Source organism: Petromyzon marinus, chromosome 63 (assembly GCF_048934315.1).
Source record: "Petromyzon marinus isolate PM22_M1 ecotype Great Lakes invasive population chromosome 63, UKy_Petmar_22M1.pri1.0, whole genome shotgun sequence".
Lineage (NCBI taxonomy): Eukaryota > Metazoa > Chordata > Hyperoartia > Petromyzontiformes > Petromyzontidae > Petromyzon > Petromyzon marinus.
The window spans coordinates 4,651,168-4,676,184 of NC_133729.1; the positions used below are offsets into that span (position 1 = coordinate 4,651,168).

The window sequence follows — 25,017 nt, forward strand, 5'->3', positions numbered from 1 at the left end:
AAATGATAAATGATGTGGTGTTTCCTGTTTACAGCCCTGAGCCAATGGTGGGAATTGCACATTAATATGGCGGGGCCGATCCTATCCATAGGACAACCACTCTCGCTTTTCCCACAAAGTGGTACTTATTTTGATCGACCCTGAAGGCATGATGGTTTGAGTAAACCCCCCCAACCATTGAGAGCCGCTCCCACTACTACCGCTGAGCCACCTGGCCAGCCAACACATAATGGCAAGTATATAAACATCAGATCTTTAACTTCCAGTATACATTGATATAATGTCAAAGGCGTGGTCCGCCACTCACCTTGTTCTCCGTGGCGTGCTTCTCCTTCTCCACCTTGGCGAGCGTGAGCTCCAGGTCGTCAATGTCCTTCTTGAGCTCGCTGCACTCGTCCTCCAGCTTGCGCTTCTTGGCCGTCACCTCGGCGTTCATCTCCTCTTCCTCCTCCAGTCGCTCCGTCAGCTCCTTGATCTTCCCCTCCTGAGAGATCTTGCTCTTGATGAGCTGCTCGCAGCGCTCCTCGGCATCCGCGATGTTATCTTGCTCCTGTGTGTGTGTGTGGTGGGAGGGGGGCGGAAGGCGGAGATGAATGTCATGGTGGTGATTGGGGGGATGTGGGCACAGGGACAGTGGGGGGTGGGTGAAGAGATGGAAGAAGGAAGGATTTTGAGTTCAACAGCGAGCATTCAATGTACATCGTCATTGCGGTTATTGTCAATCGTCATTGCCCAGGTAAGGCCGGCTTGTCTTACGCACCGCCTGCACTTGCATGGCGAGGTCGTTCTTCTCCTGCAGGAGCGACACCGACTTCTCCTCCAGCTCCTTGCGGCGTGCCTCCGACTTGGCGTAGGCCTCCTTCAGCTTCAGGAAGTCCTCCTTCATGTTCTGCATCTCCTTCTCGGTCTCGGCGCTCTTGAGCAGCGGCTTGATCTTGAAGAAGAGCTTCATCCACGGCCAGTTCTTGACGCCCATGAATGCGCGGATGTTGTACTGGATGACGAGCAGCGCGTCCCTGTGGCGACGGATACAAGAAGGTGACTCACCATCGTCGTCATCATCATCATCCTCATCCATTCATCTTCTACCACCATTGTCATATTATACATCATCGACCACCATTATCAGCCACCCACCACACTTGCATCAATCATCTAACCTATAGTGACCCCTGAGTGACCCTGTATGATGCCACTCCCCCACACCCTGCCCCCACACCCCTCACCTGCGCTCAATGATCTTAGCGAACTCCTTGCGTGACAGTAACCCACGCAGGCGCGCCTGCAGGAGGGTGATGATCTTTGAGAGACGGTCGTCTCGCATCTCTTCCAGCGTGCCCAGCAGACCGGCTTTGAAGAACACCTGCACGGGGTTAAACGTGATGGGGTGGGGGGTCATGATCTGCACTAGCTATTTATGATACACCTCCCAGGAAAGTGTCCTGCGGCGGGGGAAGTCCCCGGTGGTAGCTGTTGTCCCTGTGCGACACAAGGTGTACGAAGCACCCGCCTGCAAGTGGGCACTACTCTGCCAGGGGTGATGTTGCTACTGCACGTGGGTATCCCAATTAAGTAATTTATTAGCAATATTATCAAATGTTGACCATGACGCCATGGTCAACATGTGAAGCGGGCGATGCGTGTCTTTTGGTGAGCGCATCCCGCAGTATTAACCATGGTGGACCCTGGGCTCAACACACAAACCCCCTGCAACGAGCGGCACACGTAACGTCGTTCAAACGTAGCATTGCCCAGTGGTGAGGAGTCATCGTCGTGGAAACCTAGGAACATGGCGTGCCTTCCAATGGTTTAGGTAAGGGAAGCACTCAACTTCCGATTCCACACGTAGCCATCGCTTCCTTCTGCCAGATCCCACGGCAGTTGTGCAGTGGATTCTTGCACTCTCTTTTTCCACTGGCACATCCGAGCTGAGCCATTGTGGAGCCGTCGTTGTGTGGGTGGTTATCTACTATCCGTTTCCCGACTTGAGCTGGAACCAAACTGTAATATGCTGGCCTTACAAGACGTCTGATTGTGCGTTGGGGCCAAGCAGGGCCATTGGCAGAGTGAATATATTTAGTCATATTAGTATAAACAGCATTAGTATGCGTGAATGTGTGATGCCAGCTTCATGGTTCGGGTTGAGCTTTGGTAAAGCAGCCTGGATTATTGTGGCTCGGCTGCATTGTGGAATGTTTCCTTGGATTATAATTTTAAGTGGCACGAGTTAAATAAATATTCAAAATATATCTTTGTTCTTGAAACCGGAAAGACTGTTCATGAATTTTGTGATAAATTTCTCACTCGTTTACTCACTCACTCATGCTCATCATTGTGATCATTATCATCGTGATAATCATAATAATTTGAGGAGGCCCCCTCTCGCACCTTGGTGTGTCCGAACTTGTACTGCGTGTGGTCGATGTCGAGGGTGGACAGGAGCTTCTCAGCCGATTTTCGGCTGTCCATGAACTGTCCCTCGGGCACGGCATTCGGATTCAGGATACGGTACCTGTGTAGTGGTGGAGGGGGTGGGGTATGGAGTGCAGGGTGGGTGGTTGGGTCAGAGACATCATCGTCAAGGCAATGAATGATTCGGCTGCCCAATTATGGTCATGACAGCGATGGTGGTAGTGGGGATCTTGTAGGAGTTGTGAATGAAATGACGGTGCTCCTTCTGCTAGTGATGGTGATAATTATGATGATACTTCATCTGAACAAGATGACGATGATGATTATGACAATCATGACAATCATATTACATATGACAACAATGGTGATGATGATGCATCTCATGATGACGATGACTTGCCGCTGCTTGAAGTCGCCGTAGAGGATCCTGTTGGGGAATCCCTTCCTGCAGATACGGATTCCCTCCAGCACGCCGTTACAACGCAGCTGGTGCATCACCAGGGCGTTGTCCATCGCACCTGGGGGGGCACGCCAAATGGGGGGGGGGGGGGACGCAGGGGGCGGGGATGAGATGCAGGTGAGTGACTGGGAGAGCCCAGGTGTGCACAGCAAGGCAGTGTGTGTGATAGGTGCTCGCAACAGCACTTGCCCCGGTAAGTCTACGTAGGCTACACCGGTAATCTCTGTACAGGTGTGTGTGCTCACCAGGTTTCTTCTCCTCATTGGGGATGATGCAGCGCACAAAGTGAGGATGCGTGGACCTCAAGTTGGTCATCAGCTTGTTCAGGTTCTCCTGCGAGGGTGAGAACGAGGGTGCGCGAGTCCATCACTGTTCACAGTGCAAGATCGACAGGTAACGACGGTGCAAGCGTCAGTGGTGGCGCTAGGCGTCAGCGAACTAAGTAAAAGCTTAGCGTCCCAAGAATGTGTAAGGGGAAACCAGATTAATGAACAAAGTAGGGCATCACCAAATATTAGATTGAATTCTGATCATTATATATGTGTACCCCGATATACGTTAACTAGATTTATGATGGTTCGTTATTATATTCATGGTTCTTTCGGTAAAGTCACGTAGAAGGGATTATAATAATAAAATAATACAAATGAAACAATAAAATTATCACGACGTTTCGATTGCAACACAAGCAATCATCATCAGGTGTGAAAACCACGGCAAGAAAATGTTAAAAAAGTGGCGGGTTTTTTTTAACGTTAGCACCACGGACAGCAACTGGCGGTTGTTCATACGGACGAGTCCCCTCCTCCGTTCCGAGCATAGATGGACTCGTCCATCTAAATAACCGCCAGTTGCTGTCCGTGGTGCTAACGTTAAGAAAAAAACACCACTTTTTAAACATTTTCTTGCTGTGGATTGCTTGTGTAGCAATCGAAACGTCGTGAGAATTTAATTGTTTTATTTTTATTATTTTATTATTTCCCTTATATGTGACTTTACCGAAAGAACCATGAATATGAATCCCTGCAGTCACGAAAGCTTTAAATCGAGATTCGTTATTACTTTCGTCATAAGTTAACACTTTTTTCGGTTTTCATCTCGTTTGGTTCGTTTTTGCGTTTTTTATACTAAATTATATTTTTGGTGGAAAAAATCATAATACTTATCATAAATATATGGTCCCAGGCCATTTTCCTGGCCGCTGTATTTCGTAGCCTCACTGTTTATTTACAAGCCAAGCTGCGTAGTTCAAACGACTGTGCAGACGCTTCTAATGAGTCAGAATATTATTTATTTATACTAAAGAAATCCGATGAGCTATGAAGCTCTTTTTCGCGGATGTCCTACTGCCCCTCCCTCACCCTCCCAGTAAACCCCTCCACCCCTGAACACTTCACACGGCATGCACCACAGTTTTTTACGAGTAAATTACAGTGTACAGTATTTGTTTGTTATATATATTTTTTATTATAAAACAATTGTTTTTTAGATTTCTATTATTTTATTATTATTTTATTGTTTCCCTTCAACGTGACTTTACCGAAAGAACCAAAAATACTATACAAACCGTAAAATAATTGTAATTATTTTAATTGTAATTAAAACCCCTCCTGCGATTGCTCACCCTGTGCAGAGCTGACACCGTTTGGAAGGAGGAACCCTTCTTCTTGGTGCCCTTCTTGGTAGTGTCTGGTGTTTAGGGAGAGATGGAGGGAAGTGCACACAGATCCAGGTCAAGAGGTCATCATGATGTCTCATCACTCCCCTACTTCCCCCTTATGTCCTGTAGTTCTAAAGTCGACACCCGGCTTTCAAGCTGCTGCTTGATCTTTGTCACGGTAACCTGCCCTCCTCCATCCTGCGCACACGTTTCCCACCCATTACAATGTCTTCTTCCTGATTACATTGACTTCACTTTCCTGCTTCTTTCTATCACTGTCTTCCCAGTTGGTTTCCCTATCCTGTCATGTCTATGTGTCCTGTACTCAAAGGCTAGAAGTTGATTTTCCTGTTGCTTTGTTGAAGTAAAACTCCGATACATCATCCTCAGAGCTGACTTATGGCTGATCAATTGGGATTAAACCGTGTTATGGATGATATGTTGGGAGCAGCACATTGAGACAAAATGAGAGAGCGAGTGGTTGGGTGTGTGGGTGAGTGTTAGTGTGTGGGAGAGTGAGTAACCATGAGTGTGATTGAGTGGGTAAGCAGGTAAATGAGCCAAATATTGAGCAGGTCAGCGAGTGTGCAAGGTACCAAATAAGTGAGCGATCGATTCGAGAAATTAGGAAGTCGGCGTCCAAATGAGTGAGCGAATGACTTGGTGACAGAACAAGTGGGTGAGAAATTTGTGTCGTGGCTTGCTCACCAGCATCTACAGCAGCGTAGTTGGCAAACAGCAACGCGAGCAGCTTGAGTGAGGACTTCTGATAAAGGCCGACGACGGTCTCGTTGAGCGGGTCCTTGTTCTTGACGAGCCAACCCGAGATGTTGTAGTCCACCACGCCGGCGTAGTGCACCAGCGCAAAGTCCGCCTCCAGCTTTCCCTTGACGATGCGCGGCTTCTGGAAGTTGTTGGACTTGCCCAGGTGGTTGTCGTACAGCTTCGCCTTGAAGCTCTGGTCGGACGCCTTGGGGAACATGCACTCCTCTTCCAGGATGGACATGATGCCCATGGGCTGCGGAGCACCCAGGCAAAAGGGTGTGGTCATCGATATTGTTGCCAATTGTTATCATCAGCAGTAAAAGAAGCAGAGGCATCATCACCGCCATTATCATTGTCAGCAGAAAAGCAGTGGCAGTAGCAGCAGCAGCAGCAGCTTCTGTAGCAGTAGCTTTATCATCAGCATCATCATCACCACCACTGCTATCATGAATAGCTTCATCAGTTATCATCAGCGGCAGCCACCTTCTCGATGAGCTCGATGCAGGCCTGCAGGTCCATGCCAAAGTCGATGAAGGTCCACTCGATGCCCTCCTTCTTGTACTCCTCCTGCTCCAGCACGAACATGTGGTGGTTGAAGAACTGCTGCAACTTCTCGTTGGTGAAGTTGATGCAGAGCTGCTCAAATGAGTTGAACTGCGCACACCGGGAGAAGGACACATGTACGGAGGGACAGACGGATGGGTGAGTGCACGGATGGACAGACAGGCAGGTGGTGGTATTGGCGATGGTAGTAGTGTTGGTGGTGGCAATGCTTAACACGGTGATGATGGCCGTGCGTGATGATGGTGGTGGTGATGGTTGAGGCGATGGCGATGGTAGTAGTGGTAGCGATGGCGATGGCATTTGTAGTAGTGGTGGTGAGTGATGCTGGCAGGTTATGGATGGTCAAGGTTGTGGCAATGTTGGTGGTGGTGGTAGTGGTGATGATGGAGATGGTGGGGAGAGTTCGATTCCCGCTCATTCCTGGGCCTCCCCTAGGTCGACTCAGCCTCATTTGAGTACCTAGTGCAATATGTAAAACTATTGCCACTCGGGAGACAAAGGCCACCCACCCCCTCGTGTGCATTTCCGGCTCTCATAGGTGCTCGCTAACAGCACTTGCCCAAACAGTCTGTTAAGGCTACATGGGGGAATCTTTGTCTTTGATGACTGCGGTGCTGGCAGGTGGCGTTGTTGGCGGTGGTGTCCTCACGTCGAAGATCTCGAAGCCGGCGATGTCCAGCACGCCGATGAAGTGCTGTCGTGGGGCCTTGGTCTCCAGCGACTGGTTGATGCGCACGACCATCCAGTTGAACATCTTCTCGTACACGGACTTTGCCAGTGCACCGATGGAATAGGACACCTGGCAGACGCAGCGGGGGCCGTTGGGTAAATATATTGGTGGGGCACGGAAGTCCATGGTGGTCGGTGGGTGGGGGGAAGATTAGTCAGGGGGAGGGGGGAAGGCAGGGGTTGCCAGGGTGGTGTAGTGACTGAGCAGTGAATACTTGTGGTAGGGCACAGAGGGTCCCAGGCTGTCTGTTACACCCCTGGTAGATTTATTGCCTTTATTTACATTAAGTTTTAACCAGAGGAGACATGGGGAAATATTCCAGAGTGCAAACAATTTACAGTACATCAATCAAACAATCAAAATACAAATGTAATGCTCATAATGATGTCAAGCAAATGATAAAAATATATTGTCGTAAACGAATGAATAAACTTAACTATTTAAAAACTTACTTTTTTACCAGGCAAAGGCCCACTGAGTTGTCTAGCTCGTTTTCAGAAGCGATCTGGCCACAAATGATAGCTCAACGAAGTGAAAATTTATCGCAGCCAAATACTCTAAGCACATGTCTGTTGATGGATATGATCTTTATGATAATTGATGATGGTTGTGACAATGGTGATGTCACAGTCGGTGTGTACAGATAATGGGGGGGGGGGGGTTCGCTTTCGTTGGAAGTCGCCATCAGGAGCCGCCCACCTGCTGCACGTTCTGACCCTTGGTCACGTACTCGTTGCCGACCTTGACCCTGGGGTGGCACAGGCCCTTGATGAGGTCGGCCGAGTTGAGGCCCATGAGGTACGACGCTTTGTCGGCGTCTGTCAACGGCAAAGATTCCCCCCACGTGAGTCTTTGTATTCGATAATTTTCAATTTAGATGAAATAATGATAATAATGGAATTGTACATACTGTACCAACACTTGTACAATTGCACGTCAACACGCAATGACATCAAAGAAAGGGCAAGTCCCCAAAGAAGAAACTCGTGAACAAGGATACCAAGTTAAGACGTAAACAACTAAATGTTGACTTAAAGCTTTCGTGACTGTAGGAATTCATATTCTTTGGTTCTTTTGGTAAAGTCACGTAAATGGGATAAAGTTAATAAAAATAAAATAAACAGAAAACTACGACGTTTCGATCACAACACAAGCGATCGTCATCGATTGCTTGTGTTGTGATCGAAACGTCGTAGTTTTTTGTTTATTACATTTGTATTAATTTGATCCTATTTAAGTGACCTTACCTAAAGAACTAAATAATCCAAATAAACAATGTTCATGCATTAGCACTGTCCATCTGTGCCACCGCTGCCTATAGTCAATGTTGTTTGGACTGTGAGGGTTGGGAAGTTGACAGTTCCACGTGTCCCTCTTTTTAATTTTCATCCAAATTGTCCTATTGGCATCATATCTGTCTTAACAGAGGATCGTGATAACTTTAGTAAAGATGATCCCATACAATCAAAATTCTACTGTGAATTTGTATTGTGTTTTGGGAGGTACCCTAGAGAAAAGACGGCCAAAATAATGAAACGGTCGTCAAAAGCTTGCAGATAAACTAAAACCATTTAACTTGCTTGCCAAGGTGAAGACTTCATAATGTTTTACGTCATCTCATGACTTGGCAGCTTGAGTGTTCCAAACTAGACGTGTGTAATTTCTCATTCTGATAACTTTCATAAAACGTCAACAAGTTTACCCTTCTCCGTTGTTCCCAAGTGGCCCTGTTTGTCCTCCCTGGCGTCCTTCCATGTTCCTTTGTCTACCAGAGTATCCACTCGTCCCCATGTGTCTCCGCTTGTTCGCGCACGCCCCCGTTCCAGTGGCTACCAATGTGTGCATGTCACAGCGTGTCTTCATGTGTCCCCGTGCGTCGCCGTACCCTCGGTGCCGTCTGCCTCCGCCTGCTCCTCTCGCTGCTTCTGCTTGAAGTGCATGTTGCCGAAGTGCATGATGGCACCCGTCAGCTTGTACACGCTCGCTTTCTCCTCCCCTGTGAAGCCCAGGATGTCGTAGGCACTCTGCAGAGAGGCGCAACCAACACAACCATCAACACTGTCATCACATCTGTGAACACAATCACTGCCTAGACATCAGGAGAGTAGGAGCTGAAGTGAGTAGTTGCAGAGCACATGATGAGGAGCAGAATTGACACATGAACTGACAGAGCAACTCATCGTGCTCTCTCGAGTTGATAAAATGAGGAAGAGGAGGAAGCTCACATCCGTAGCCATGAGCTCGTCTCCGTCATCCAATCCAGCCACGGTGACCTGTCCCTGGCTGATGAAGGAGTAATCGTACGGGTTGGTTGTCACCAGTAGCATGTCTGGGGAGAGGAGAGCAGGGAGAGCGAGTGGAGAGGGGGAGACGGAAGTGAGGAGAGAGGGATCGAGCAGAAAGAGTGAATGATGATGACAATGGTGGTGGTGGTGGTGAGAATGATCGTGGTAGTGGTCGTGTTGTTGTTTGTACCCAGGAGCTCAGGTTTCCTCTGGCTCAGGATCTGGTAGAAGATGTGGTAGTTGCGTTCAGCCTTGAGCTGGAACGTAACCCGAGACTTCTCCAACAGATCTGATGGACGGAAAGACATACAGAGATGTAATACAGACAGATAGGTAGAAAGGCAGATATACAGATGTTTAGACAGACAGGCAGACTTGGTATACAGATAAGTAAATAGGAAGGCAAACTTGGTATAAACGATGCCCCTAATGGTTGGGCACCATCAGTAGATCTGAGCCCGACCCAGTATGAGAACGATCCTCAGTGGAACCGCGTGGACTCACAGGTCTCAATGTCGGCGGACGCCAGTTTTCCGGTTGTTCCGAAGTGAATGCGGATAAATTTGCCCTGGACACGCACGCGCAAAGACAAATATAAAGAATTATTTTTTATTTTATTACGTTTTATTTTTATTATTTTATTTCCATTCTACGTGACTTTACCGAAAGAACCAAGAAGATGAATCCCTGCAGTCGCGAAAGCTTTAAATCGAAAAAAATATATAAAAAACTCCCGTATAGCCTTTCACAAGACTGTTGAGGCAAGTGCTGTTAGCGAGCATCTTTGAAGGCCGGCACGTCACATGAGGGAGCGATGTAGCCGGCAGCACGCCCACACGCATGCAAATGCACGCATGCATGCGTATGGTGCACAGTGACACACGGGGACTGGAAGGGGTCGGGTGTCAGAGTAAAGGTTATCAAGGTCAGACTCAAGGGTCACGATAAGTGTCAACCCTATGGGAGAGACTCACGAAGCGTGAGGAGTTGTCGTTCCTGAGTGTCTTCGCGTTGCCGAAGGCTTCCAGCGCGGGGTTGGCCGAGACGATTTGATCCTCCAGGGTCCCCTGCGAAGATCACACGAGTTCACGCACTCATCGCAATGGGTGATTGAATCCATCTGTGTGGAATTTTGATGTACACAAAATCATGTGTTACCGTGGTAAAAAGCACTCGTAATTGAAATATATCTTAGTCCATCGGCCTATTGGCTTTCAAGACCAATATTGCTTGAGCATGCAAACTGGACCAGCTTTGACCTTCTAGGTCTCATCAGCAGTACATTGCTCCTTTGTATGTCTAAGTGGGCTTTTCTCCGGGTTCTCTAGTTATCTCCTACAATAAGCTACATTCTCCTGAGTGGAATTGGCCGAACATCCCAATGTCTCTTTGTGTCTCTCTGTCTCTCCGTTTCTCCCCGTGTCCCCACCTTGCTGGTGTCGCGCTTTGTTCCCGCCGCGGCGATGGACGCGAAGTACTGGATGACACGTTTCGTGTTCACCGTTTTCCCCGCGCCGGACTCGCCACTGTCCATCACAGAGACGGACACAGGTAGATAGACACAGACGCTCAGTCACGCACTCAGACACGCAAGCAGGCAGACCGACAGGCAATCACAGGCATTTCACCCAAGATTTGCCTACAAATCAAAATCATGCTCTTGAATGCATTAGACTCACGTGATGAGAATGGACTGATTTTCTCTGTCTGTGGAATGTAAATTAGAGAGACAGGTAGACAGGTAAGCGGGCAGGCCATTGGGACAATGGACAGAGGCAGACACGTGGAGAGCACACATAAACACAAAGATATAGACTGGCAGAGAGATAGGCGTACTGTAGTGAGCCATCAATGTGCATGTGTACTGGAGTGTGCGTGTGTACATGTGCAAGTGAGCATGTACTGATGTTCGCGTGTATGCGCAGGTTTTTGTGTACACGCGTGTGCACACGTACCCGTGAGCATGTACTGGTACGCGTGTATGCGCAGGTGTATGTGTGTGTGTACACGTACCCGTGAGCATGTACTGGTACGCGTTGTCGGAGATGGAGAAGATGTGTGGAGGAGCCTCCTGCCGCTTCTTGCCCCGGTACGCGTTTACACACTGCGAGCTGTACACGGGCAGCCACTTGTAGGGGTTCACCGTGACACAGAACAGCCCCGAGTACGTCTGCAGGTGGTTACACACAATATAAAGAGGCATCATTCGCGACAAAGTGACGGTGATGTAACCACAGCACTTGTGCCAGGCTAGGTGAACTTTGAGCAGCGTTAAGTGTGGAAAGCTAGCCGGCAGGAGGTCATCGAACCCACCCAGGTGTTATGAGTTAGCTCACTGAAATGGCTGGAACTTGCACCACTTGTGTTCTCCACTGTGCCAATTTGATGGGTTTTAGCCACCTCGCGCTCTGCTCGTGAGCATTATTCCTCCACCTCCAATTGTTGTTGGAGGGAAGATGCCTCTTCACGAGCCTCCTCCGAAGAGGCCGATCTTGACACTGCTGGTACTACTCGGCTCCAAATGTTTTCATGCCACATTATCCCATTTATTCTCTAGTCCGTGTCACAACAATTTAGCCCCAAGTTGAACAGGAAATACCTTTTGACTCCTGGCCATGCAGCGTTGCATGAGCCTGCGCAACATCGTGAATGTCTTTAATGATCATTAGCTGAGGGTCAGGGACTCGGAAAGCATGAATAACCCAACGATTTGGCCTCTTGATGCTAGTGTAGGCCTTGATTAGGTCAGTAAAGCAGAGATGTAGGTAGTCTTCAAATTCCCCACTCAGTTGTAGCATTTGAACATAAAATATGGAAGGTTGTGCAGAACCGTCCTGGTTTGAAATGACATTGAAGCTCTGCAAGCCTCTCTTAAGTGTGCCTGACAAGGTGATGTTGAATAATCCTTGCCAGGGCCTTCCCCGACACAATCAATGAGGTCCCTCTTCTTAAAAATGGGCGCCACCAGGATATCCTTGCAATCCTGCGGTACCCATACCATATTGGGTAGCCTAATCGGAACCCTTCCTCAGTAGGGAACTTGGGATATCCTATATGCCTGGTGCTTTACCTGGTCTCAGGTTCTGGATTGTTCTTCATACTTCCTCGGTAGATGACACATCGCTTACAGAGAGTGGCTACTTCCTCCAATATTTCAGGCTGCACAGCCCTAGCAGGCTCAACCCCACACTGTCACATGATGGTATTGTGGGTAAGGGGTTTGCCCTTTCCAAGACTTCACAGAAATGCTCAGCAAATTTGGAAATCTGTTCCTGGAGATCATACTTCCCACTGAAGTCGAATGATTCACCGTGGGGAATCTATACATGGATCACCCCATAGAGGCTCATTAAACCTCAGTGGGGTGATCTATTTATAAATACCCCACTGATTTCAATGACTCTTTTACTTCTCAACAGGTCATTAAAAGTTGTGAAAGTGATGATACCAAATTTTAAAGAGGGCGGCATTAAAATATGTAACACTGTGCCTTATATTTTGGATGTACGACACGTTTTTTTTCCAGTATTTCAAAGCATAAGTTGGAGGTACATCACATGATACAATTGATGTGTGTGTGTTACCAGATTCGTCTAAATTTACTGACACCGAGCACAAGTTTGGGGTACATCTTACTTTCCGGTGCCTCTCCTAGTACGAACAATACGCCAATATCGGGGCACTCACGTAGATCATCCATGCCGCGTAACGCTCTTTGAGGTTGAACAGCACGGAAGGCTCGTTGAGGAAGGTCAGCATGGCCATGTCCTCGATCTTGTCGAACTTGGGCGGGTTCATTTGCATCACGTCCACGTCTTTCACGACGACCGTCTGCGTGCACAGTCATGGAAGAAACGAATGTTTACGTCTATGTATGTATGTTGAAATTCTTTCGCACCTTACCCAACCAACCGTGCTCATCAGATGTGTATGCATTATGGAGGAGGCTCATGAAGGACACAACCAACACCAGTGACGATTATCTGAAACGGTCCTGAGCCTCCCCTAGGTCAGCTCAGCCTCAAAGGAGTGCTTGGTGCAGTGTGTAAACATCGCCACTGGGGAGACAAAGGCGGCCGGGCGTGGTGCTGGCCACCCACCCCTCTCGCGTGCCGTGCCGGCCTTTATAGGTGCTCGCTAAAATCAATTGCCCCTACAGTCTGTTAAGTCTTTACAGGGGATCTTTGTCTTTGTATGTGTGTCTAACATGTGTGTGCATGCATTTATAGTCATTCAAGTTTATTTCATTTAAACCAGGTGAGAAATCAAGAGATCAGGACATGACCTTATTGGCAAGAGTAACCTGGGCCACCAAAATGGCAAAAGTAAAATAAAATCAAAGAAAGTACATTAATGAAGGAAATAGAAATCGGTGAAAAACCAAATGTGTTGTCACATCAGGAGTCTAAAATACTGGACAAGCACAAATTCATGCTGATTGATAAATTGCCTGTAGCAGAAGTCGACTTGTGCAGATTTTTTATAGACTCATTATAGCCCAATTACAATAAAGTTACAGAACTGTAATCGGACAAAGGGAGACCATTATACTAACATGTAAATACATTGTGAAGAAGACGTTGCTGATGTATTCTATGTGTATTCTCCACAACGACGCTCATGATTACTTTGTGTTATGCATCCCTATATCATTTTGCGTAGAACTAAGACCCATAGCGTAAAGAGAGGATCCTTTCTTGAAAGATCATCAGTTCAGCATTGATTCAATCAAGCCTGGCTGTGCTGCTGAATGTTGAAACCGGTCCAGAGTTTGCTCGTCTTGAAGCAATGCTGCTGAATTGATGCACTCCCAGAAGGCCATGCGGCTGATGGTTCGCATACTACATCTATTTATTTATTTTATATGTGGAGACTATATATGTGAAGGGGTCATTGTTTATTTAGTTTGCAAACAGACAGCATGTTGCGATTGAGATGGGAGCGATGGAATAACAGGTGTTTTGAATGAGTAAGAACCATGTGAGTTGTATTCGGTACAGTGCACTTTAGTGTTGTGGTACATCAAATATTTTAGGGTTTTGGTCCTGAATAAACACTTCGGATAGATAATGGATTGAGTTGTGTGTGTGTGTATTAATGATGAACTTGGCCAATTGAATCTCACTCTGGGTTTGAAGAGGGTGATAAAGCAGTATTTAGAGTAAAGATCACAGTGATGAGTGGAATAGTTTCCAAAGTACAGCGTAAGGATTAGACGTAAGATTTAACAAATCCAATATGGTTTTAAAGGTGGAATGTGTCTACAATGTCAGCATAGTCTTGGAGAATCATACAGGTCGTAGTTATCAGATGTTTCGATACAGACGTTAAGAACACCATTTGTTTTTATACAAAGTCCCTATGGCCATTATTCTTTATTATTATTATTGGATGGAAGTTGAGATGAGAATCGAGTGAGATGTCCAGGTATTGAATGAGGAAAGCGTTTTCAATTATTGCACTGTAGAGTAGTTAAGGACAAAGTACAATGGCTCTGAGCTGTTGTAGCATTGTGGCTCAGAAACTAACACTCTTGGCCGGGTGTTTGCATTCAGCTGGAGTTTGAAAGCTATTACGTTATTTTGAATGGCTGTAAAGTAATCTTTTAATGTTAGATTTATATTATCTAATGAAGATCCTGGGGTACAGAGCATCGTCATCGGCATGAAGGTGAATTTTATGAGATGGTTTGATGATATACTATTTGTATATCGAATAGGACTCGGCACAGAATCCTGTGCAACGCCTTTGCTGAGTGGAGTGACGTTGGAATAAGATTGCCCAGTGTTACACAGTGTTCTGCCATCTAAGTAAATTAAGTACCAATCTGTTACGTTTTCACAAAGGCCAGAATCCAATCACCTGTTACAGAGGATGTGATGATGAATTGTATGTCTTAACCAAGGCTATGAAGATTGTTGAGCAGATGTTCCTATTATCAAGGTGTGTATACATATATGTTGGAATACACTTGGGTCTAAACATAGATCGAAATTAAGTTTTCCATAACACTAGACCGTTGATTAACTGTTTCTGAACCAGGTTTAGACAACATACAGAGGTTAGAGATGGACCAGTAATTGGATGGGTTATTTTAATTTATGTAAAGAACAAACACGTGCCAATTTAAAATCAATGGGTATTGAGGTGGAACGTTTTGACAAATGAAACGCACCCTGAGCTAAGGCATTCTATAAATATAAAGTAAGAAGATAAGATAAGAAACAGATTTGGTATTGGAGGTGCTAAGACAGGTGCGGAGCCAGGATTTTCAGCCCGGGGTGACATTCAACAAATTTTAATTTCAAGAATGTTTAGAGAGTCAGGCTGTTGAACTAGACGCCATCGGTTGGCGACACACTCTGACAATGCAGTTGCACGGAGTCCGCCAGACCGAGTGTTGTACACTTACACGCAGAATGTTTCAGATTTTCGATTTTTTATTTTTTTTCGTGGGTGACAATTGTCTACCCTGTCACCCCCTGGCTCCGCCCCTGTGATAAGAGCATTGCCACCTATTTTTAGACATTGGTCCGGCAGTATTGTAGGGGTAAAGTGTTGTTACAATTGTTTCTCCTTCTCTTAAGTCAGAATGTTCTGAATTAAAATAGAGGGTCAGAATAATTAGGGTTGGGTGTATGACGTGAATTGATGAGAGTTAACTTGTCCCTGGCTATGCATCAACGCTTGTATCTATATATAGTATGTATGCATCTACGCATGTACCCAAGTGTTTGTCTGAGTGTGTGTAGACATCTGGTGCGTTGTGTAACCATCAGCACTGGGGAGACAAAGGTGGTTGAGGTGTAGTGCGAGCCACCGTGCCGGCCTTCATAGGTGCTCCTTAACAGCACTTGCCTCTTTTAAGGCTTTACGGGGAATCTTTGTATGAGCTTTTGTGGACGTCATCTATGGGTGTGTGTGTGTCCATGCGCGTGTGCGCAGCTCACTTGGCCCTCTGCCGTCTCCACTGTGTACTTGCCGCCCTCCACGCTCTGCACGAGGGCCTTGATGAACTCGCACTTGGGGTGATTGACGTAGACGTTCTTCTTCATGTCGAAGGGCCGCGTCTGTGCCTCCAGACGCTCAATATCCGACTTGCGCAGGAAGGGCGCCGCCTCCCCAAACTCCGACAAGTCAGCCATCCTTGAGGGTGTGCAGCATCATCAGCCGCATTATCATAAGCAGCAGCAGCATTTTCTATCATAACCAGCATTATAAGCTTAAGTATTGCAATCAGCAGCATTATGAGCATCACTATCAGCAACATAATCATCAGCAGCAGACGCATGATCAAAATCAGCTAAATTGCAATTGTAACAATATGCTGCAGTATCGCCATCAGCAGAAGCATCATCAAAAGCAGAAGCGTCATCAAAAGCAGAAGCATCATCAAAAGCAGAAGCATCATTTAAAGCAGATACATCACGCTCATAAGCTCCATCAGTATCATAATAAGCAGCAGTTTCATAAGTAAAAGCATCAGTGTCGTCATGAGCATGATCAGCATTGGCATCGTAATCATCAGCAGCAGATGCATTATGACCATCATCGTAATCACCATTATCGGCAGCAGCAGACTTATCGTCATCATCATTGTAAACAGCTTAAAAATCAGCATTGGACAGAGCGGTGATGCAGTGGTGTGCGCATTGTGCTCTGGAACCAAGTTCGATTCCCTGCCACGGCTGCAACAGTGGCGCGTGATATCTGAACCGATCCTGAGGCTCTTCCCCACCACTTTGCCAACTGGCGTTGACCAGCGTGAAGCAATAGTCACACAACCCCCATAACCGATACGGCTTGGATTGACAAAGTGTTATACATTATTGTCAGTTATGTCTACACGCAGCAGCATTGTTAACAGCTGCAGCACCAGAGCAGGAGCAACCGCAGAGCAGGAATAGCAACAGACTATTAACCAACAAGGTTATTATGAGCGTCTTGAGATGCCTCTACATGAAGGGCACTATATTAAAAGCAAATTATCAGCAGCAAAATCATCAACATTAACAGCGTTATTAAAATAATTACTAGCAGCGGCAGCATCATCACCAATATCTGTCCAACAATGCGCACCCCTGTACACCCTTGCAACCAATAAATTCCATCCAACGGGGTACATTTATACGTGAAATATTTTAAGAAATACAAAAGCATCATCGGGTCTACGACCATCGGCATGATCAATATCAGCAGCATCGCAATATCATCGTTAGACTTAGTGGCGATTGTGAAGCAGGGAGCGTGAGCGTGAGAATCAACCCTGGTCCGAGAATAGCACTGGCCGGTCTTACCTTCCTGCTTGGTGACGAGGTCACAGGTGATGTGCAACAAGAGGCAGGCGGCAAGTACAGCCTGCGCACACGGACACACGCGCACATCATTATCAGTCATGCTCGATCCACAACTGGATGAAGGTCTCCCCCAACCGTCGCCATCACTCATGGCCACGCGATGATACATATAAAAACATACAAATATATACGCACATACACATAGATACAGAAATACCATATGGCCATACGGACATGTGGAAATTTCTGTTAGCGCGCACCTATTACACTATCCATCTCACATACAAACCACTAATTCATCGTTCCATCACAGACGACACTCACCACTAACTCACCCCTCCACACACACAGCTAACTCACCCTTTACATCACACTCACCACTAACTCGCCCTCACCACCACACACCAGATTCTCCACAGACTCATCTTTCCATTACATTTACTGCACTCGCTGTTAAACTCACGTTGCACTCACCTGACACACCATAAACTCAGCCCACACTCACCCACAGTCACACCCACACACACTCCAGCTTCATCAACTACAGATGCCACTCGCACTTATTTGGCGGTGACATCACAACACTTGTGCCAATCTCGGTGCACTCTGAGGCCACGTGAAGTGTCGAAGGCTCCCTGGCAAGAGGTCACAGGACAGACCCAGGTGTTTACGGGCTGACTGACAAAGATGACATTCACCTTACACGCACACTCGACACTCGCTCACACTCACCCAGAAACAGAGGGTAGGGAGTGTGTGAACCACCCTGTGGGCACGGCTTTTAAGCACAATACCCAGTCCCCCACCCGTCCTCTCTCCCAATTACCCCCCCCCCCCCCCCGTAACCTCATCCCCAGGGTCCACCCCCCAATTCCCCCTTCCCCCTCCCCTGTGCCCTCTTCACGATGCTTCCACCCCAATTGCCTCCTCCAATTGCTCCCCCTGCCTTGTGCCCTCCTCCAAATGCCCCCCCCCCTCCTAATGCTGCTCCCTCGTGCCCCCTGCTCGCAATGCTCTCTCCAAACGCACCTCCCCAGTGCCCTCATGCCCCCTCGCAATGCCCCCTCTCTGATTACTGTCGCCAGGGGGTGGTAGAGATCAAGGAGTCAGCGTGGTTTTTCTTTGTCTCTATTGACTTATTTGGGGGGGCTGGGGGTTGGGCGGTGGGAGGACAGGGTGCGTTTTTTGGTGGTGGTGGGGGGTGGTGGTATTCGCGGGGTGCGGGACAGGAGTTGTTCTCGGCAATTCGACTCCTCTCTATTACGGCAGTGATCTTAACCTCTACTCCTAACAGCGGAGGTTACGAGTGGGAAGGGAAGAGAGAATGGACGGACGCAGGGGTGGATGGATAGAGGGCAAGAGGGGAGAATCGACAAACAGATGTATGTATGGATGCATGGAAGTTCCTCCTGCCATATGTTAGCCGATGAGCTTGTGAGCGGTTTATCTCTGGCACTTGGCGCAGCATTTGAAATGTGAAGCAAATCACTTTTGGTTGGCATCGTGGCCTGGCTTCGTGTTTCATGAGGGGTCCACCCCTGTCCCTCAACCTCCTCCTGCTGAGCTCCTGTCACCTCTTCTGTCAACCCCTATGCCCTCCTGGGAGAGAATGATTGGTGATTAATTTAAAATAAGATTCATGATGCGGACGGCCTGAGTGAGGGGGGCGGGAAGCAGACACCCAATCTGTGTGCGTGGGCTGTGGGGAGGGAGCTTTTGCATCATCATAATCATCATCAGAAGCAGCATCAATCATTGTCATAATCGTCCATAAAAGCATCAGCAGCATCATCAACGTCATCATCAGCAGCGTTAGCAGCAAAAATAACACAAGCAGCAGTACAAGAACCATTTTTATCATCATCAGCAGCAGCAGCAGCTGTGTTACAATAAAAATGTATTTCACCATATCATATGAACATGATCATATTTGGAGCTCAATCTTGAACATTTTGGAGGCTATCATCATAGCCCTTGACATTTCTGAAAAAAATAATGTCTAGCATCGTGCACTACCTGCCAAGCTACTATAATGTTGAATCTACTTTGACATTGGTAACTTTTTGAGAGTTTAATATACAATATTCATTAAGTTGAAGGTACCCAGTCTGATACTTTCAGAATGTATCTTGACATTCCTACAATTCTTTGTTTAGTTTCCAACTATATATGTGTTTTTCTGTTTATTAATAACCCACAGTGTGATCCACTCATTTGCAGATGACAGTACACTTCAAGCATCATACACATTTAAAGCACAACCTGAAAGTAATGACATTTAGCTGTTCTAGATTTGAAGCTTTCGTGACTGCAAGGATCCATACTCTTTGGTTCTATTCGGTAAAGTCACGTAGGTAAAAAATAAAACAACAAAAATCACGACGTTTCGGCCACAACACAAGTGGCCTTCATCAGGTGAAGGGGACCGTGCTGTCAACGCTCAAATTCAGATGTACTCTACCTTGATTTACGTTCGATTTAAGATGATTCGTTAATATGTTGGTCATGAACACTGTTTTCGTTATAATTATTTTTATAAGTAAATTATATTTTTTGGGAAAGAAAACCCCAAAACAAATAACTTGTAGTAAATGTACGTTGTCGTTTGTCCGTGCACGTACAGTAAGGAAAAAAAGTATTTGATCCCCTGCTGATTTTGTACGTTTGCCCACTGACAAAGAAATGATCAGTCTATAATTTTAATGGTAGGTTTATTTGAAAAGTGAGAGACAGAATAACAACAACAAAATCCAGAAAAACGCATGTCAAAAATGTTATGAATTGATTTGAATTTTAATGAGGGAAATAAGTATTTGACCCCCTCTCAATCAGAAAGATTTCTGGCTCCCAGGTGTCTTTTATACAGGTAACGAGCTGATATTAGGAGCACGCTCTTAAAGGGAGTGTTCCTAATCTCAGCTTGTTACCTGTATAAAAGACACCTGTCCACAGAAGCAATCAATCAATCAGATTCCAAACTCTCCACCATGGCCAAGACCAAAGAGCTCTCCAAGGATGTCAGGGACAACATTGTAGACCTACACAAGGCTGGAATGGGCTACAAGACCATTGTCAAACAGCTTGGTGAGAAGGTGACAACAGTTGGTGCGATTATTCGCAAATGGAAGAAACACAAAAGAACTGTCAATCTCCCTCGGCCTGGGGCTCCATGCAAGATCTCACCTCGTGGAGTTGCAATGATCATGAGAACGGTGAGGAATCAGCCCAGAACTACACGGGAGGATCTTGTCAATCATCTCAAGGCAGCTGGGACCATAGTCACCAAGAAAACAATTGGTAACACACTTCGCCGTGAAGGACTGAAATCCTGCAGTGCCCGCAAGGTCCCCCTGCTCAAGAATGCACATATACATGCCCGTTTGAAGTTTACCAATGAACATCTGAATGATTCAGAGGACAACTGGGTGAAAGTGTTGTGGTCAGATGAGACCAAAATGGAGCTCTTTGGCACCAACTCAATTCGCCGTGTTTGGAGGAGGAGGAGGAATGCTGCCTATGACCCCAAGAACACCATCCCCACTGTCAAACATGGAGGTGGAAACATTATGCTTTGGGGGCGTTTTTCTGCTAAAGGGACAGGACAACTTCACCGCATCAAAGGGACGATGGACGGGGCCATGTACCGTCAAATCTTGGGTGAGAACCTCCTTCCCTCAGCCAGGGCATTGAAAATGGGTCGTGGATGGGTATTCCAGCATGGCAATGACCGAAAACACACAGCCAAGGCAACATAGGAGTGGCTCAAGAAGAAGCACATTAAGGTCCTGGAGTGGCCTAGCCAGTCTCCAGACCTTAATCCCATAGAAAATCTGTGGAGGGAGCTGAAGGTTCGAGTTGCCAAACGTCAGCCTCAAAACCTGAATGACTTGGAGAAGATCTGCAAAGAGGCGTGGGACAAAATCCCTCCTGAGATGTGTGCAAACCTGGTGGCCAGCTACAAGAAACGTCTGACCTCTGTGATTGCCAACAAGGGTTTTGCCACCAAGTACTAAGTCATGTTTTGCAGAGGGGTCAAATACTTATTTCCCTCATTAAAATGCAAATCAATTTATAACATTTTTGACATGCGTTTTTCTGGATTTTGTTGTTGTTATTCTGTCTCTCACTGTTCAAATAAACCTACCGTTAAAATTATAGACTGATCATTTCTTTGTCAGTGGGCAAACGTACAAAATCAGCAGGGGAGCAAATACTTTTTTCCCTCACTGTATATTTTGTCCGGTTGCAGGCCGTTTGCCTGCCCGCCGCATTGTGTAACGTCACCACTTGTTTACAAGCCAAGCTGCTGCCCTTCCTTCACCCTCCCAGTAACCCCTCCGCCCCCTCAGCAAGCTCGCTGCAGCAACACCTCACCGCGACGTGCGCCGCAATTTCTGGTGAGTACATTGCAGTGTAAAATGTTTGTTTCTAACGACCTAATTACGTGTCAAGACCTTCACGAGAACTCTGGTCATCAATGTCGCGGCAGCTTTTGGCTCACCATCTAACAAAGACGGCCACTGGATCTCGCGTTTTCAGATGCGCTTCTGCGGCCGTCTGGAACACTCTTCCTATATTAAGAAGCCCCTGGAGCTATGCACTGTTAAATCATCTCGATTAAAAACTAATGTCTATATAACTGCTCTGTGTGTTTAGTTTGTTGTCCTTCACCCCGCAGCTTCGATTATCATGGTTGACTATATACAGTGCGAAAGAAGTTTAAAATACTTACAGATAGTATTATTTTTCATATTTACGTGTTGTTTAAATATCTTAATTGTGTTTAAAAGTGTTATTTTAGTAGGTTTTAGGTAATAACAATCGAGGGAGAGAACATGGAGCCCATCTTCTTTGTATTGTGTTTGCGATTAAAAGTGAATATCCAAGCCACTCAGCCACTTGATCACTACTTCATCTAGATCAATCTGCCTTCTCATTCTGTCTTTTAATCTTTGTACCTATGTATGTTGAACTTCTTTTGCACCATACGTAGCCAACAGTGCTAATCGGAGGTGCGGGGGAAGAACAACACACTAAGCACATAAAGTAGTTCTAAAGAAATTCGTTTTCAATCTATATTTCAAAGTCCATAGCTTCAGTGGCTTCCTAATATCCGAAGGAATAGCATTCCAGACGGCTGCAGAAGCACATCTGAAAGCGCGCGATGCAGTGACCGTCTTTGTTCAATGGCTTGCCAGAAGCCCCTGCGAGGATGACCGGAGTTCATTTGGTGGTTCATGCTCCTTGACGAGATCAGCAAGATATTGTGGTTCATTTGTGGCAAGCACTTTGTGTGTAATGAGTGCGACCTCATGACGTATTCGTTCGGCAACCGTTGCATCCAGGCGAGCACTGGTCGGATCTTGCAGTACACATCACGACACGTGCTAGAGAATTTTGTACACGCTGCAGCTTGCTAATGTTTTTTTTTTCCAGACATCCGTAGAGCAGTGAGTTGCAATAATCGAGCCTTGTCGATACTATGCTACATGCCACCATGTTAGCTATGTTACGACTTAATAGTGGTCGAATGTGTCATAGAGCCCTGATATGAAAATAGCAGGACCTGACTATATTTGGCACGTGGTAATCAAACGAAGTTCTGGTCGAGTATGGTGCTGAGGCTCTTTAAATGAGTAGAATACTCAATCCTGGTGTCTGCGACCGCCTCACCTGATCCTCTAACATTTTTTTGCCCGAGCCTGAGTACCGACCAGCAGAACCTCCTATGTTTCTGGATTAAGCAGCATTTCGTTTCGTGTCAACCACACTTGCACCACTCGTGCACAGTCTTCAAGGTTACCGAGGCTTCCCATAACTAACTTCGACAGAGTCCTCAATAGTGTGGACAGCATTTGATGGGCAGCTCTGCAGTCACATGTGAGGTGGCACACAAATCGAGATGGTGCATTAACATAATCGAAAACTTCAATAGCCACCAGTTTGTTCAGCCTGGCCCAAGACAATTTGGATATCTGCTGCCCATATCCACTCGTGACTTATGGGTAGTGGAGGAGTAATGTGATCTGTGTCCCAGGCGTTCTGCCACTACAAATAAACACGCCAATTGGGCCAACTCCTTCCTATACTTAGCATTTGATGTGATAATTCTACTGTCATGAGCCACAAGACCACGAGATGCTGTTACAAAGCCTTTAACCCAGCATTGTTGACACTAGGAGTATCTTGACAGTCAGAGATGCCTTGGCAAAGCAGGGGATCTGAGTGCAGGGATATTATGGCATTCTCATCTGCCAGACCACAAGTTGTGCTTCAGCTGTGGTTGAGAGATACCAGACAAAATGGGTAGGTTGGAGACTGATGTAGCCATAAGGGGAACTATCAGTAATATGCATAAGAACGTTCATTAAAACGCCCAGCAAATGCGGGTGGTGACTATGACACCAGATAGCTGTGCAGTTCTTTATCTGGTGAATAGGCAGATGAGGACTACCTGATAGAGAACTGTCCCCACAACTCTAGATTTGAAGTTTTCGTGACTGCAATGATCCATACTCTTTGGTTCTTTCGGCAAAGTCACGTAGGTAAAAAATACAAAATAAAGTTAATCAAATCACGACGTTTCGGAAGCAACACATGCCTCCATCATCAGGTGGGATAGTCACAGCAATTTACTTCTTGGGTTGTGCAAGTGCACTGGTGTAGACCCGTCCCATGTGAATGTGGAATTCGTTGTGAAGGTAGTCTCGATCAGGAACCTTATGTTTATACTACTTAATGGCTTTATGAAGATATTTGGCCATGAACGCTGCATCGAGGTTGTTATCTACACCAGGGGCATGCTATGCTTCTTTTACTTATATATTCGCCGAATGACTGAAGGTCTTGGCTGATGCTGATCAGTTCCCTACCCTATTGCCCTAGAGTGAGTAAAATTGATTAGTCTGCACTCTTTGTCACCATTCATGTGTGCTTCAATGAGGATAGTCGATCAATTGGTAACATTTAGCTATTGTTTCGGTAGGAGTTGTGGACGAAAATAACCACAGTAATTGTAAAGAGTTGATTATTTTCATTGTCTAGATTGGTATAAATTGGGCTCTGATTCTGTAGTCTTGGGTCTTTCGGTAAAGTCACGTAGATAGGTTCTAAGAAAAGAACAAAAAATAACAAAAAACTACGACCTTTCGATCGCAACACAAGCGTTCGTCATCAGGAAGAAAAAAAGAGGGGGACAGCTGCTGAGGCAGACTGTTTTAAAGGTTTAAAATGGATGTATCCCAAGGGTCATAAATTTAGTGTGCGGGGCTAGTGATGTTAATGTGAGAAATTAGCATGTAAATGTAAGATTCGAGGGCGACCTCCACAACGAGGGTGTAGAAGTGGCTATGTTAATTTGAGAGATTTGCATGTTAATGTCAGATCGGAGAGCGGCCTCTACTACGAGGGCGTGGAGGTGGCTATGTTAATGTGAGAGATTAGCGTGTTAATGTAAGATTGGAGAGTGACCTCCACGAGGGTGTGGAGGTGGCTATGTTAATGTGAGAGATTCGCATGTTAATGTAAGATCGGAGAGCGGCCTCCACTATGAGGGCGTGGAGGTGGCTATGTTAATGTGAGAGATTAGCATGTTAATGTAAGATAGGAGAGCGACCTCCACTACGAAGGCGTGGAGGTGGCTATGTTAATGTGAAAGATTAGCATATTAATGTAGATCGGAGAGCGGCCACCACGTGGGTGTGGAGTTGGCTATGTTAATGTGAGAGATTAGCATGTTAATGTAAGATCGGAGAGCGGCCTCCACTACGAGGGTGTGGAAGTGGCTATGTTAATGTGAGAGACTAGCATGTTAATGTAAGATCGGAGAGCAGCAATGTCGAGCT

At 46.3% G+C, this 25,017-nt stretch overlaps 1 protein-coding gene across 2 annotated transcripts in view; it reads right to left on the reverse strand.

The window, feature by feature from the left end:
* LOC116956012 (myosin-7) overlaps positions 1-17,956 on the reverse strand; it is a 36,510-nt gene extending 18,554 nt beyond the window's left edge. Inside the window, exons 1-23 of one of the 2 annotated variants that reach the window (XM_032977398.2) lie at positions 17,906-17,956; positions 17,174-17,234; positions 15,827-16,022; positions 12,564-12,707; positions 10,890-11,046; positions 10,556-10,583; positions 10,306-10,402; positions 9,851-9,943; positions 9,381-9,444; positions 9,067-9,165; positions 8,817-8,920; positions 8,477-8,615; positions 7,291-7,409; positions 6,511-6,660; positions 5,781-5,951; positions 5,241-5,550; positions 4,497-4,561; positions 3,118-3,205; positions 2,813-2,930; positions 2,389-2,512; positions 1,227-1,363; positions 761-1,016; positions 308-550 (exon numbers count right to left, since the gene is read on the reverse strand). In XM_032977398.2, the coding sequence (XP_032833289.1) occupies positions 308-550; positions 761-1,016; positions 1,227-1,363; positions 2,389-2,512; positions 2,813-2,930; positions 3,118-3,205; positions 4,497-4,561; positions 5,241-5,550; positions 5,781-5,951; positions 6,511-6,660; positions 7,291-7,409; positions 8,477-8,615; positions 8,817-8,920; positions 9,067-9,165; positions 9,381-9,444; positions 9,851-9,943; positions 10,306-10,402; positions 10,556-10,583; positions 10,890-11,046; positions 12,564-12,707; positions 15,827-16,021 (2,901 nt within the window). In that variant the 5' untranslated portion in view covers position 16,022; positions 17,174-17,234; positions 17,906-17,956. Of the gene's footprint in view, positions 1-307; positions 551-760; positions 1,017-1,226; positions 1,364-2,388; positions 2,513-2,812; positions 2,931-3,117; positions 3,206-4,496; positions 4,562-5,240; positions 5,551-5,780; positions 5,952-6,510; positions 6,661-7,290; positions 7,410-8,476; positions 8,616-8,816; positions 8,921-9,066; positions 9,166-9,380; positions 9,445-9,850; positions 9,944-10,305; positions 10,403-10,555; positions 10,584-10,831; positions 10,850-10,889; positions 11,047-12,563; positions 12,708-15,826; positions 16,023-17,173; positions 17,235-17,905 lie in introns of those variants that run through there. The other variant, XM_032977399.2, reaches the window with a different exon arrangement.
* Between the last annotated feature and the right edge of the window lie 7,061 nt (positions 17,957-25,017).